The following is a 16512-nucleotide window of genomic DNA, read 5'->3' as shown; positions in this document are numbered from 1 at the left end:
GTCCTGAGCAACTTGCTTTGATCTCACAGCTGAGCCTTGTTTGAGTGGGGTTTGAACTAGAGACCTCTGAGCTCCCATCCAGCCTGAATCACCCCATGATCTTCTGATCCCAAGTGCCCCATTCAGACACTTATGAGGAATTCACACCCCACTGGGCAGAACTGGTGACCTTACCCATCAGGGTAAACACTGATGGACAAGGTGGGATGCTTTCCACCATCTTTAGATACCTGGGATGTGGACATCTGATTTAGATAAACCGATTCCCACAAATCATACTATCATACACATCATACTGTGCTAAAGCTGGTGTCTAAAAGAGGTCGGACAATCTGCACCCTAGAATTTCTAATCTCTGCATTGACCACCAACCCTCAGTTTGTGTCCAGTTAGGTGTAATGAATCCCACCCACAGCTGCCTTCATGCACATTAAGCCTTCAGTTCAGGCCAATGCCAGCACATCTGAAAGCAGACAGTTACAAATGGTGAGCTTCTCAGGGTTTAACACAGACCAGCTGATCAGCAGATCATTACAAAAGCACCTTCTAACATACCAGGTTGCTTCCTTTTAGTGCCTGCAACAGGCAGTTAGTGCTGGTGACTCAGTGCCTGGTTGGACACAGGTCCCAGCATCTAGGACTGCTGCACTTGTGGCGATTCCCAAGGCTGCCATTTGCACTGCAGGGCTGCCCAAGGAAGCTGAGGCTCCCAACCTTTGACTTAAAACATATTTTTTAGTCTGAAAACTGGCCCTCTAAGAAGCAATATCTGAAAATCGTATGTTATTTCCAGTTTGCTTATGGTCACCACTAAATGCCATCCAGCTGGTGGGTATTACCTGGCTTTTTAAGATGTGAATGAAATGCCACTTTATATTCACCTCTGATAGGACAGCTACAGTTTAAGCAATTTTCCACTGCAACTGAAGTGCCCTTTGGAAAAGCAACCTTTGAAGTGCATGTAGTTACTGCTAAAGAATATGAACACCAAGGCAGTACCATAAAATTACACTGCTAGTTGAGAGCATAACCCAGCAAAGCACCTGAATATGTGTGTTAAATCCAGACTGACTAGCAGGGGCTTGGTGGACCAACTGGTGATTTGCAGACTGTACTTTGAGAATGCTGACTTCGGGTCCAGAATGGCATTTGCACATGACCTGTTCTTGATGTAAGTCTGAAAGAAAAGTTGACATAATGCTCATGTATGTGAACAATTTCTTATTGATCAAAACTATGCTCCATTTGATGTAATCATTTGCCTTCTACAGAAGAGTTGCAGAGTTTGCATAAAACAACTCTTCTAAGCACTGCTTAAGACTGATTCTGTTGTTACACGTATACAATGCACACCTTAAATATTTGTTACCTGTTAGTAAAAGCAGTTCTTACCATGATTATTCATATTCTGAATATAAATTCAAATTCATTATCATGCCATAACAATTGATACATGAACACTGACATTTTATGACTGCTGTATTTTTTTCAGATGAATGTGCGCTTCAGTTCAGAAGCTTCTAAGGGACTCAAACTATCACGACTGATTTTGTCCTTTAGATAGATTTTCTAAAGTGTTTTTAACTAAGTGGATCCACAAGCAGATACAAATCATATGGGCTTTTTTTTCCCCTTCTAATCCCTTTCAGGACTTTGGCAATCAGATTATCTGCAGCTTTTAGTCAATAACAACATGCTCTGAAGAGCTGGCGTGAGTCTAAATTTAGGCTTTTGCACATATCAGCTGGGAATTCTGCAGCATACGGCAGCCTAAGAAATAGCATTTGCATGAGAGCAGATGAGTGAAGTGTTTGCTGTTTTTTTAACTTCATATTGATTAATTTGCCTTGGGATTTATCAAGTAATAACTGAAGCAATGAATTCTTTCCCAGTAAGTTATTTAGGTTTTTAAATGAAATTAGGCTTTTACTGTAATGTCTTTTTATTATATTAGTATCTAACAATCTAATTTGTGTGAGGCACTCTGTAAACACATAGCAAGAAAGAGTCTCAGCTCGGAAAACTTTATTAAGGAAGGCAGACAAAAATGGGTAGAGGAACAGAGACACAAAACTGTGAAGTGATTTGTCAGATTTGCTGGCAAAATAGGACTAGGACCTCCGTCACTTGAGTGCTGTCTTCATGCATTCATCTCTGCAAATACTTTTGCATTCATTTTTGCGTGAATTCCCATAAAATATTGTATGCTCCATCCAACTCAGCTGAACTCAGTTGGTGTTGGGGACATTCAACTCCTTAAGAGACTAGATTTGATGTGTCCAAATGCATCATTTCATCCAGATTTATGCTGAACATGAGGTATTCACTAGTAGTATACACCAATTTAAAACAGCAGTGCTATTATGGAGACCACAGAGAAAGGACATCATGTCCACTACTGATCTGGTTTTCACTCATTTTCTTATATGTTTAGAATTATGTTCTTAGTCTCTCTCTCTATATGTCTATCTTAATAACTTGAATCCATGTATCTTTAAAAAAGCATTTTTTATTCTTTTCTAAAAACACAGCCTTCTTCCTCAACAACATGAGTCATTTCTGCAGGCTATGAAAGATCACTTTGTTTCGTGTTTCTCTTCTGCAGGCTTGTTGTATGTTGGCTTTAGCGCCTGTATGTTTGGCCTCTACAGCTTTATGCCAGTGGTCATAAAGAAAACCAGTGCTACAGCCGTCAACCTCTCCCTACTCACAGCTGACCTGTACAGCCTCTTCTGTGGATTATTCCTCTTCCACTATAAGGTATGTGGAAATGAGAGATGTATTTGGGTAATAGCAGTATGCCTGAAGAAACATCAATGCAGAACAGTGAAACAAAAGAATCCTCCAAGCTTTGTTAGATCTACACAGTAAAAGTGCAGATTTTTTTTTTATACTTCAGGCTTCCCAAAACCAGTTTTATTTTATGATTTCCAGTTTTTAAAGAGAGTTCATTTGGTCTTGTTGTTAAAAGTTTTAAGATTTAAGTACTTGTTCTTCAGCAACTGTACCACTAATTTAATTTTACTTATCAGAGGTAACTTTCAACTGCTGTGACCAGACCCAGGGTGGCAGCATGAAGTGAAGGACTCTGCCAAAAATCACATAGATTTTTTTGAATGAATGTTTCATTCGTGCTGATTCTGAATTTATAACTCGTAATTGTCCATGAATTGCACCTTTCTTATCAGCCAAACCAATGGCTTGCCTGTTAGTGTAAATGCCAAAATGTGCATCAGATTTGTGTTGAAGTTAAACTTTTACCTCTCAGGTCCTCTAATATTTTAAACATTGTGTTGTACAGACACACATTTGGTCTCCAATTACAAGGAATGGCAATTCATTATTGACAGGTATCCCCCCCAGTGTCCATCATATGAAAGTAGCATCAGGGTGCTGGAAGCAATTGCTTTGTACCATCATTTATTCGTAAGAGGGAGGTTACTTGATAGCTAAAATGGTGGTCCAGAGAAGTGTTAGGTAAATGAAAGCCTTAAAATTCTGAGTAGCTAACCAACTCAAATCAGATTTTGTGATACTAATGGTATCTGAATGAATCTGAATGAGACAGTGAAAGTTCAGAACTTCAGAGTCTAACACAAAATTATTATAATTATTGCCTTTTATTTGGTTTTATGGCTTTAGAATTTTGCAGACAGAAGAAAAGCAAGTATAGAAACAAAAATTGGACTGAGAACACAATGTAGAGATTGTCTGCTGCTTCACAGGTCTGTCTCATGGTGATTTGATTCCTCGTTCTTTCTGCCCCACAGAGGGGAAGATGAGGAAGTAGAACTGTGAAATGTGTGACTTCCACTCAACAGTGAAGTCTAATATGTTAACATTAAATGATCTAAATTAATTCCCCTCCTAAGACTGTGTACACTTGCTTGTTTTCTAGCTCCTAAAAAGCTGTTTTGTTCCCAGCCCAGCTGTACGTCTCCCTCAGATATGCAGCTCCTTCTGCTTATTGCGGTACTGGCCAATGGGCACAGCCCCACTTCACTGGGAAGCAAATGGTTTTATGCTGAATTAGGATCAACTGAGTGGTTTAGTGCCCCTTGCAGAATATAATTTTATGAGGCTTTCAAGAAACAGTTATGATTTTTTCCCTGTGCTGCTACTTTTATCATCAGACAGGTTTATTGCACCTATAGCAGTAAATCTATGAAAATCCATGGAAAATGCAGGAAATTAGTTTAACTGGGCTTTAGAGCCTCTGAAACGAAACTGAGAAGATTACGTTTGAAGTGTTTTGATTCGTTAGCATTTAATGTTTTTATAAAACAGACTTGCAGCATCATGACATGCAGGACAATGAGTTTATAAACAGCTGCATTTGTAATCTTACCCCATATGCAGATATCTCTGTAGCACACTGAACAGTTCCCAGGCCCGTGGAAGCTAGAAATACAGCATGTTGACTTGACACAACTCTGGTGATATACTTGTAATTCAAGATGTTAATTGCTCAAGGTGTTATGGTATTAAAATGTAATGATTTATGACTTTCAATTTAAGATAGATGACTAGATTGTAGTGCATCATTCTTAAAATTATCTGCATCCCCCAAATAAAAGCTCTCTTTTTAGTTCTTCTGTAATCAATAATTGATTCCAAATATTCCAGTGGATGGGGAAACGCATCTGGCCTCTTTGGTGGCTGAATATTGGCCACTGCCGTAGCATTTCAGTATACAACTCCATATCTTCAATCCTTTTTTTAAATTTTCACCATATTGATGTATTCTATACAATTTTGCTATTCAAAACTTTCCTAGTTATCTGTTCTCATTTCATCTTCTTCTTAAGCACAAATTATCTCCTGCTTTGAAAAACAAAGGCTCAGAGTCCTAAAACTTAACAGATGATGATCATGATGATAATGAAGATGATGATGATTATTATTGTTATTACATCCTGCACTATCACATTCATCTTCATCTCTTGTCTTTCAAACTTATCTTTTGGTTTGAGCTTTGCCTTGATTTCTGGTTTCTATGAACATCAGTGTTCCCAAGAGTACTGAAGCCAGTCTGCATAAGGCTCTTTCCCACCCACACAGGCAGGAGGCATCCACAGTGCCCCCCCTCCGCAGTGTGGGGAACGAGCCAAGAGAGTGCTTTACTGGTTGGGTTTCACCCATGCTTTCTGTATATAGACCTGATGGTAAACAGCTTTGGAAACAGACAGAAGGATGCAACACAAATGTGAGATATGCTGTGTAGAGGGATGTCTAGGTATAGCGTGGAGGAAATTTAGTATTCTGAGTAACAGGACTGTCCTTGCCCTGTCAGAGACTGTGATAGTCAGTCGTTCTTTGTCATGGGTACACTGACACCAGTGGTTCTGGGAAATTCAGGGCCAGTTCTCCATGTGTACAGGGTTGGAACTTTTGTGTAACTTACGTTGTTTTTTGTTTAGGAGGTGTTCTTTTTTACATTTTAGTCTCAGCCTTAGCTTTATTTTTATGTGAATTTTTAAAGTTCATACTTTTCATTTGCAAGCTGTATGTTGTGCTTTAGTCATTCTAAGCAAATTGGGTTCTCACTAAATAATCTAAGCAGTTTATTTTATGTTTTCCACCGGCTAGAGCATGCATGCTGATTGTGTTCTGCACCAGCAGGTCGAGTCACACTATATTATATCATTACCTAGCAAGCCAAGCACAATCAATTATATTCTCCCTTGGCAAATTCATTCATTATTTTATTGAAGATGCAGCTGTAAAAATTTAGAATTTCTGGATATACTAGCAATTTCCAAATGAAGAAAATGCATATATTTCATAATAAATCAAGGATGTCATATATCTTGATTTAGAATCGTGGAGAGTATCTGTGACAAAGGGCTTGGTTACACAGATAAACATGATACTCAAAACCTTTCAGCACCAGAAATCTGAAATGATGCTAGCTGAAACCTCACTTGCTGATCCTTACTGATGCTTCTAAAAATAACTTTTCAATGCTAATTCTAACAGCAGAGTCCATCCAATGGCAGGGAGAAGATGACAGCCTTCCCATTACACCAAGAAACAAGCTGTGATGGAGACTGGGTTTTAACCCAATGGAGGAGAGAGGGTACAAGTTGGAGGCAATAGGTTCCAATTTCATTTTTGCCAGCACAGATCCTAAGCAATACACATGACTTGGGGATTTACCTAGGCTTCACTGAGATGAAACTTTGGCCCTTAGTGGAAACAAAGGAAAATAATTAGGAACCTCCATTAAAAGCATGTAGTTTACCTTCCTGATCCAAATTACTGAAGCCAGTATGAGCTTTTCTGCTGGCTTCAGTGGGCTTCAGTTCATTTTCCTAAATTAGGAAAGTCTGCCACTCAAGGAATAATCTTTAAAAAAATTCACAGTTTCATGACTGTGGAGATAAAAACCATGCCTTATGGTGAATCTATATGCTTCAGACAGTCCTGTTTTTTGTTAATGAAGGATAGACATGATGTCTGGGGTTTTGGAGTAGGAAGTAGAATTGGTTTGGTTAGGGGGAGGTTTGTTTGTTTATTAGTTTGATTTTTGCTTGGCAGCTATCCATAAACACCTGAGAGACTTTTCCCAATCATCAAACCAAGCTGAGAAAATACTTCAAATTATGTTCACACTTTTTTTTTTTTTTTAAACTTATCTGCAAGTATAAGCTGAAGTCAGTAAGATCCTTTTCTTTGCTTGCACTTGCTAAGGGACTGACAGCTACATATTCTAAACTTTGACAGTGGTGTTGTCAGTGGTGCATCATTATTTCTAGTAGAGCAGGCAGTGCAGGCTAAACAACTATTTTTTACATTATTGCTTCCTCAGTCATATACTTTAGGATATTTTCCTGATGAAATTGGATATGCAAGCTGCTTGGTGCATAAACTATGTTTGAATGGAATTTAATCTCACAGGGCCTTTATCCTGGTGAAGGCTTCTAAGTCTTTGATAATAATGAGGATAAGTCATATTACTAGTTAATTCTTTATGCCACTGGAAATGTGCAGAAACCTACGTGCATGTTTACCTTTCTTTTCCAGAATACTAAATTTCTTACAGTGAGACTCCCTCTTGACGACTCTGTTCCCGTGAAGCTGTACTGTCTGCATGCCTTTCACCTAAGTGGCATTTTAAAAGCATCTTTTTCACATTTCTTTAAATTTGTTTGTTTGTTTGTTTGTTTGAATTTTCTCCTCCAAATTATAATCAATTAGAAAATAGTTAGGCGTCTATGTTTGAAGAGCTACCTTGAGGTGGAAAGGAGTTACGTGTGTCTTTGGTCACACTTGAATGTAGATTCCTTGACAGAAAGGGCCACGTCCACTCACCTTTTGTCTGAGGGTGCAGAATGCCATACAATAAAAAAGCTATGAAGTAAAATGACAAGAAAGAGTAGAAGATGGAAAATTAAATGACTCCCACCAAGATGTTCCACAGTCTGACAATAGATTTTTAACACCACAGCACAGATGTGGCAGCTTTCTGAAAATACTGCGTTGTTAAAAGGATATCTCTTTCTTTCACAGTGTTATCTTGCAACAGATTCATTAGTTGCAAAGCATGAATAGTGAAACATAGATAGATACTCACTGTTTTGGAGCCGTCAAAAAGAGTGTAAAGGATGTGGCATTCGTATTACAGAAGTTACGATGAAAGCTTCAACTTCAATTATATTTTTTCAGACACTAGCTCATCGTAAATGTCAAGTTTTATAGGTTGTTTTCAGGGCTTTTATCTTGGGATTTTTTTTTTTTTTTTTTTATCTCATGTTAAAAGACTGCTGACAACAGAACTGGTTAGGAGTTTTCTAGAAAAATACATTTTTGTTGGAAATGCCTAATTATCAAAACAAATGCTAAGTGAAAACATCCTGTCTTCAGTATGCTCTCAAGGAAACACAGGCTAGTATTTCTCAGACCCTGACTGTTGTTTTGCCCACTCACCTAAGAGGTTGCAGTGGCGCACATTTTCCAACATTTTCAGCCAAATATTCTAGGACTCGAAGATCTCGGGCATGAGAAAACACGAGTTATGCAGCTCATGGATTCTGGAAGCCAGATGACAAATCTCAGTTCTGCATTAGGCAGCCCAGAACCCCAAGAAGGAGCTTTTCAGGCTTCCAGGCATCTGCAATGGTGATAATCTTGGCAGCTCCAGTCAGCAGTTGTCAGAGTTTCCAGCAAGCATAGTTTGTTTTAGTAATGAGAGCTTTAGGTCTTTCATGAGGGAAGCAAATGCAGGATTTCTGTTCTTGAAAGAGCTTCAGTTTCTATTTTACATGTCCGTTTAGGAATTTTTTTCTTTAATTACAGAACAACAGTTTCATTTCCTAGCCAGGAACTAGTTCGTAATTACAGCAAGAGAACAGCAAGGAGTTGATCTACCTACCTATGCATGGGTTTATATTCGCTTACTTATGTAATTCAGATTTCTTGATATTCTTAGAGAATGCCTGGTTAACAGGGTTTACTGACAACAGCACTATTCTGTGCCTTGCTACTCCACACCTGGCTGTGAACTCATAGTAAGGTTTTTGGGCTTTTGTATCAATATGGTCATAATATTTCTTTTCTTTCTCAATTTCTTCCCCCTTTTTATTGTGTGTAACTTCTGAATCAAATCTTTTTATGTCTCAGCATCACATCTTTCTGCATAGCTTAAGTGTTAAAGATTTGCTTGCAATTTCAAACGAGCTTTTCAATTTTACACGTTTATACTCTTTTTAAATATATGCATGAGGTAGGTGTGCAAGTAAATTTTCATTTGTATAAAAGGTGTTTGAGGCCACTTGAAACTCAAGTAATCACTAAGTAGAACCAGCTTCAGACTGAAGTAAGAAGTAGTTTATACTGACAATCCAACCAGTCAGGGGGAAAAAACCCACCACTATGTGACTGAGTTCTGCCTTTGGTCATATTGGATAGCAAATTGCCTAATGGGTATTGACTACTCAAAAGAATACATGAAATGAAAAAAGAATGTAAACGTTAACTGTAGTAAACAAATGTGTAAAATCAGCCCATTCACAGACAGTCCCTAGAGAAAGGAAAGAGACAGTATATCTGCCTGTGTAACCTACTTAAATTGATGGTCAGACTTGTTTGCAATGAACCACTTAAGTGCTCTGACCTACAAGACACTGGGAAAGTGGTTTACTTACCTTATAGTGAGAAGTTGTTATTTTTCAAACAAAATCATGAACAAAGGTTTTAAATCCTAGCATAGAACCTATTCGTTTCCTCTAATTTTTTATTCAAAATTAAGAGGAACCATGGGACTGTAAATTTCCAGAATTGATATTTCTCTTACGCTGAGGGTTGGTACGGCTTTCAGTTATTATAAAATGCTCTTTCTTAAGTGTCTTGAACAAAGAATTAGCTTTGGAGAATGAGTTGAACATGGATAAATAATCGGGAATATACTTTGACTACTTGAAGAAGGTAATTCACCTCACTGTCATGGGACCTTGCAGAATGCTGCATCCGTCATCCCCAAGTCTTCACTTCTTTCTTAACAGGGGTAGGTGAGGGGGAGCCATACTTAGGGAACTAGTGAGAAATGGTTAGGGAACTAGTGAGAAATGGTTAGGGAACTGGGGGCGTGTGTGTCCTGGTTTAACCAGGATAGGGTTAAGTTTCCCCAGCAGTGGGGGAGGAAGCTCTAGCCGGGTTATTCATATGCCATGCTGACATCACGTCCAGGGCCAGAGCGCGGGAAGAATCGGTGATCGCGTGGGGTTCGCGCCGCCGGGTTTTCTCTCACTGCTGTATTGGTAGATATTTTGCCCTGTTCATTGTTATTACTATTATTCTTATTGTTGTTGTTGTTGTTTGTTGTGTTGCTGTTGCACCGCTGTATTAAACCTGTCCTTATCTCAGATCGGGGCTTTGTATTTCACTCCCTTTGTGGGGGAGGGGCAGCGGCCGCGTGGTCTCAGACCCCGACAGGGGCTAAACCATTACAATGTGTAATTCAGAATGCTGTTTCATTTTATTTATAATTTGAAGTCACTGCTATCTGCATTCAGAAGAGACGATCCCACTAGTCTCTTCTGTCCCCACCTCTGCCGCAGGCTCAACAACGCTCCAGATACATAAGCACTATAGCAGCCAAAGGGAGGCAACAGCATTGTACTGGCAGAACGTGGAACGGTATCCTTACATTTAGCATAAGGCATCCATCCATCAATCATTTTCATATGGAGTTAATAATTGGATATTATTAACCTAAAGAAATGAAAAAAGCCAAATATCATAACAGTGGGCTTTGAGCACTTGGAAACAAATAACAGTCATCTCGCATTACCTTGTTTGAATTAATTTTGTGTTTCAATGTAAGGAAAAAGTTGTTCAGAAATCTCTTAAATATACCACGGAGTACATTATGAAGTTTAATTCTTACACTCTGAAGGAAATAAATAGTGTTTTGGAAGAAGTAGTGGTGTCATGTGGAAGGTAAAGGTGAAGTGCTTATAATTCCTACCCAATATGAAAGTGCAGACATAGAAGCGGAAATCTTCCTGCTATTAGAAGTAATTAACTCTTGAATGATAAATCTTCAACAAAACCATGTGGGTTTTAAAGGTGCTGTTAGGCATGGATTGGAAAAGGAAATTTGGGGCAACGGAGCAATACAAATGCATAACAACAGAGAGCAAAAAAATAGTTTGAATAAACCGCAGAAAGCAAGTAATATTGTAACAAATACTGCCTTTTTCTTTATTACAAGAAAAAGCACAGACAGAAAATCATAACGAAGACATCCTATTAAAAGAGCTGGATCCTACTGACAACATACTTTTTCTAAATGATACTCAATGAATATGAAAACAAACAGCAAGAAGCTTAGTTTCATAATTACTTGTGGGGAAAAAAAATAGAATCTCAGCATTTCCCAAGTCAAGCATACTTTTGAAGACAACGGAGTACAATGAATGTGTTGAGATACATACCTCAGCAATAATTTGCAACCCAGAGGAGACAGCCAAAAAAAAAAAGTCATGAATTAACAAAGCAGCAGCTGCATTCAAAACCTTAGATAAGGTTCAGTTACTGAAAATCTACAAAGGTTTTCAAATTATGATTCTTCAACTTGAGTGCTATTTCCACCTTAGCATATAGAAACAAAGGCTAGAAGTTCCCCAGAGATATAGACAGAATCATCTTTGAAAGCAAATAGTAAGGGTTAAATGCAATAGGTGTGTTATAAATTTGGAGATTTCTTACAGAATTGAGTAAGTCCTTGTTTCCAGAAGTGACCAGAAAAGAAGGTGGAATATTTAGGAAGTGTGTTAAGAATTATACCTGGCCATCCACATATGTAACATTGGAAATTAATTAATTTATCTGTTTTGATTAACTAACTGGATTGAAGTGCCTACAACAGTTGTGCCTCCTACCAGCCAAATCAATGACTGCTACAGATATACAGGATTATAACATCCAAATTACCTTCTAATTCCTACCAAAATGAAGGAATGGGTGAACAGGCAGACATGACATCAGTCAGAAGACATCTCTTCTACATGCTTTTAATGTAAGCTGTAGGGTAGTTTATTAACTGCTAGAAAATCTTCAAAATGCATCTTCTTTTTGTCTAAACTCCCCCTTCTCACTAAACTGGAAGCTTTCAAACCCATGATATGGGATAGATGCTTGTCATCAGCACTGCTGGTAAGCAACTTATATTAATTAACTGGAGTAAACTTCTGGAGTTATTCCTGCCACCTGCATATGTTAAGTTCAGCAAGCAAAAGTATCTGCTCTTTCAGGTGTTTAAAAGGCTCATAACTGGTCTGAAGGAGATTTGAAATAGCTTTGACTTAAAGTAATCTGGATTTTGTATCTTAAGTACAAAAGGAGAACTTGTAGGGGAGAGCTCCAGATGCAACTGGACAAACCATCCTTTTAAAAAAATTGTTAGAAATAAATAGAGAGAAAACAAGGAATATAGAATAATCACAAAAGAAAACTGATACTGTGCAGGTCAAAAAGAAAAGGAATAAAGTCTAATTGCTGTAAAAGATAAACCAAGCTTGGCAATGAAGAAGAAAGTGAAACGAACAGCAAAAAGGTCTTCTTGTATATGAAGAGAATAAACGGTTTTGCTATGCAAAGACAGCAGAAGCCAAAATTAAACAACCTTTAGTTTGGCACCAAAACGAAATTGGGACCTTCTGTCACATTCAGTAAGGATGAGAGTTAAATATGAAGACAATGCACAATATTAATAGAAATGGAAATAACTATGTCAGAAACAGAACACAATAGTCCGAATACTTTCAAGCTTGGGAATATAGACAGTTGGAAGAATTGTATATGAAGTAGGCAATAAACTAAAATCAGAAGTAGCCACCAGGGAGGAGTAATTCGGGACATGGAGATAAATGGAAAATTGGATAAAATGCAACTTTCACAGAAGGTATATCATCCAATCTAAATCTGTCTGATAATTTAACAGATTTCCATAGACAAAAGTCAAATGTTAGATCTAATCTGTAAGGCTTTGATACGGTGCAGTGTAGAAAATTATCAATTAAGCTGAGGAACAGGATTAGCACTGTAAGGATTGGAAGCTAAGTAAGAAACTGGCTAATGAGGATAAAGGACAAGGCAATGTGCTGAGAGAGAAACAGCTTGCTAGAAGGAGCTTATTGATGGAGGTCCCAAAGAGTTGGTCCGAAGACCAGTCTTGCATAGTGACTGTAGTAATAGCTTTGGCACCCTCAGTAGGAAGAAGGATTAAAATAATCAGGCAACAAGAACTGGATGACATTGAGAAATGCTGTGAAGCACAAAGTGTGAGGTAATGTCTGTGGTGACAGATGGGAGGAATTTGAGCACAGTTGTGGCAAAGCTGTTTCCAAATGGGTCAGTCTAGGTATTCCTAATATTGATGGAGAAGTGTTAATGCCATAGGACAGGACAATTTACCATCTCAGGACAGCACTTTGCTAGCTGTAGCTACAGAGTTTTTTGGTCAGTTCAAGATGGCCAAACAGAGCTTTTTCTCTTATCTGCTCCAAAGCCTTGACAGAGTAAGCATGTGTCTGCTAACAAGGTACTGAATGTGCAAATCCTAAAAAATGTTTGTCATATGCAGCACAGCTTTGATTTCTGATGGACTGGGAGGGACAATGGTACCTCAACATATATAAATTAATCTATAAATTCACAGAGAGGAAAGGAGAATTATTTGAGATAAACACATAAGAACATATGGGTGGAAACTGAGAATGCATAAACTTGGAATAGAAATCAGGGGGATTTTTTGGCTATTGTAGCAGGGAGTTTCCAGAACAGATTTCAAATACATTAGTGGGGAGTGGACAAAAACCCTAATAATGCTTGCAGGAGGACAGGGCGTATTTGCCAGACGGAATATGTGATCTGACTGTATGCAGTAATGGGGGGTTGGATTCGACGGCTTAGGATGTGCTCACCATTCTGATTCCCTCGTGCACCTGTCTTGTGAGTTGACTCAGCTGAGAGCTCTTGGAGCTCCTGAAGTTTGGCCTCACATTGCCTGCACCAAATGTGCCAGACCACAGAGAGCCCCGATGCACAACAACTGTATCACACTCCCCCCAGACAGCTTACATAGTCACTCATGGTAAGGGTAACTGCAGCTGTGCATATTCCTTGTTTCTCAGGGTAGGAGTGCTCCTTGTTTGTATGGCTGAGAGAAAAAAATGCCATTCTGGGAGAGCATTGCTGCAGGAATACATTGTTCGATTCGGCAGAAAATTATAAACAAAGGATCCAAGATGAATCAATTATTGTAACCTTGGTTTTGAACACACTGAACACAATCAGCCTCATATACAGTAATAGAGAATCAAGTACAACAGACAGCTGCTACTATATTAAACACTTACACACAAAACCAGAAGGACACATGGCAGCTGACAGCTGAGAGAGCAAACCAGCAAAGAATATTGAAAGGTAGAAGTAGGGAGGGGAAATCGGTTTTATTTTTATAAGCATTTCTGTTGTGTTCCTCCTTTTTGTATTAAAACATTTAGAAGAATAACTGCTTTACCACTGTCTTGCCAAGTGATTGATATAAAATACCCAGAAATGAAGCCCCCTTATCCCACAGTAAGGATGCTCACAGAAAATTAGAGCAGTGTAAGTGTTTTAACTTCACATAAAAATCTCTTTCCTATGTAGATGAGATTAAAACAGATTGCAGAACTCATTCTACCTTGCACTTTTTAATTAGACAGACTGGGTACCGCAGGGGTACTGAACACAGGCTCATTTTTTCTCCACATCTGATGGCAGAAGCAGCAAAGAGAAACAGAAGAGAAAGCAGCGTTCCCATCTCTCCCGGCACCCAGGAAAGGAAGATAAGCCATTTCACACAAACATTTTGCCCTAACAGGCACATATTTAGAAAGGATAGCCTATTATGAAATTTCTAATGATGCCATTTGAGAAGCATGAAATCATGCAGATTTGTACAAAACCAGTATTTGCCTTACAGCTGCCTACATCAACCTTGGAGATTTTTCTCCAAATGCTATCAGTTTTCTGATATTCTTAAATTTGTTTTATTCCACCAATGAACTCCAGGAAAACTATGAAGTTTCCCAAATTTTAACAGAATTTGTGGTGACAGTTTTTCAGTATCCCCCTCCTCATTTTCCTCCTGTATATAAAACCTCAGCATTTAAGAGCTTAGGACTTTCCCGCTCACCACTGTCTTACCAGTTAAACAATGCTGACCAGCAAATACCATGCAAGGACTGAAAAAGAGGGCATTGCTATATGATAGAAGGCATGGACCACTATGTTTTACCTACAGCAAAACATGCAAGCACTAGAACAGGATCTTTGAGAATTAACTGGAAAATACAGAAAATGTGTCATATGATTACTTCACGTCACAATTGTGGTGCCACATTTGCGATTCAGTATAAGCCACGGTAGCAGGCAGCATTTCATCTGAGTTAGAGCACATTGAGGATGCAACAGGCAGCAGGAGCTGAGGAGTATGGCCTTTCTCTCATGTGTGAAATTGCAGAGGCAAAACTTCCTTTGGCTTCTTTGTTTTCACCAAACAGCAATGAGGCTGATGTCAAATTTTCACTGTCATTGAAGCAAGCCAGATGTTCCTTGCTTTGGGTTCTGGCTGACATGAGCAACAATGATGTGTTGAGACATGCTCTGCAACTCAAGCCTCCTTCATCCAGTGAAAAACTTTTTATGCCAATGGACAGGAAAGAAAAGAAAAAAGATGTAGAAGAACTAGCTGCAAATTTCACTTTGCATCCCAGCTAAGTTCAGAGGACAAGATAGGAGCTTAAGTCATCACCTAAGACTATAACCTCAGTTTGCCTTGGAAATAGCTGGAGGTCATTAAAGTGTGAAGATCATGCAATCCTGCTGGTAGCGGACAGACTCGCTGCCCAGAAGTTGTCGTCATTACTGAAGCTGTCCAGCACCCCTTGGTCCTTTACTCAGCAAGAGAGCCAACACTTCTCCTCAACCATTCAAGCTTCTGCAGTTAGAGAGCTGCGAAGGCATGCTAAACCGTACCTCAGTGGTTTGGGATGCTTTAGGGGTCTCTAGATTAAAGATCTGAGAGATCTGGCAGGACATATAAAGATTCAGATGAATGAGTTTTATCTGTTCAAATGCAGTCTGGAAAAGTCAGAGCATCCCTTCTGGTGTTTGGTGACATTAGGGTTTTGCAAAATACTGTGTTTCACTGTTGGTAGCCACCCCAATTTCTGTTGATGACAAAGATGTATCATCACCTGCCTAGAGCTTAGTTCTGCAGTCCATTTGGAAAGATGTCTGTGTATTCCTAGGAAATATTCTGCCCCTAACTCCCACCTGGGATCAGTGATCAGTCAAGGGTCGGGTCTTTATCTCTCACCCCTGAAGGTAGACTGCAGTAATGAAGGCTGAACCAGCAGATCATTCTCCTGATAAAGAGCAGAGCAGACCCTGAATCCCAAAGGGACATCTTCATCATAGGCTGGCATAAAAATAGTCAGCACTAGTTTGAGTAAGTCACAGTCCTGACCCAAGACGAATTTGGCCAGGTCCTTGTGGGTCCGAACTGAGGGAGTCACCAAAGAGCGCTGTGGGCTATGACTAGGATGCTGGCTCCCGTTCCAATTAATAAAGTAATATGTCTGTAATACCCAGCTACACAAGTGAAAGCACTGTGTGAATTCATAGCTCTCAGAGCCTTCACCCTTCCTGGTGCTGCTGCTGGCTGAAGAGCATGTGCATCCCACAGCGCAACTTCTGCGCTTGGTCACGGTGAACTTCATTTGCTATATTGAAGGCCAAAATAGAAAAGTGTGAAGAGAAGCTCAGTCTCTCAATCAATTCATCAAACCGAGTGGAAATGTCTGTTTGCTATATAATAGATTATGAGAGAAATTTGGTTTTAACTCCCTTTGCTCAACCTGCTCAGGTACTCATGTGTGAAATTACCCAGGGAGAAAAGCCATAAGTTGGTGCAGGAACCCCTCTTGGCCTTAGCTGTGATGGGCTGTGCAGCATATG

At 39.2% G+C, this 16512-nt stretch overlaps 1 protein-coding gene across 1 annotated transcript in view; it reads left to right on the top strand.

Annotated features, from left to right (window-relative positions):
* SLC35F1 (solute carrier family 35 member F1) overlaps positions 1 to 16512 on the top strand; it is a 255971-nt gene that overhangs the window by 229531 nt on the left and 9928 nt on the right. Inside the window, exon 7 of the mRNA XM_074819268.1 lies at positions 2606 to 2760. Within this exon, the coding sequence (XP_074675369.1) occupies positions 2606 to 2760 (155 nt within the window). The remainder of the gene's footprint in view (positions 1 to 2605; positions 2761 to 16512) is intronic.

This window comes from Strix aluco, chromosome 3, assembly GCF_031877795.1.
Source record: "Strix aluco isolate bStrAlu1 chromosome 3, bStrAlu1.hap1, whole genome shotgun sequence".
NCBI lineage: Eukaryota > Metazoa > Chordata > Aves > Strigiformes > Strigidae > Strix > Strix aluco.
The sequence above is the reverse complement of the archived record's forward strand: the minus strand, read 5'-3'. Positions and strand labels throughout refer to the sequence as shown.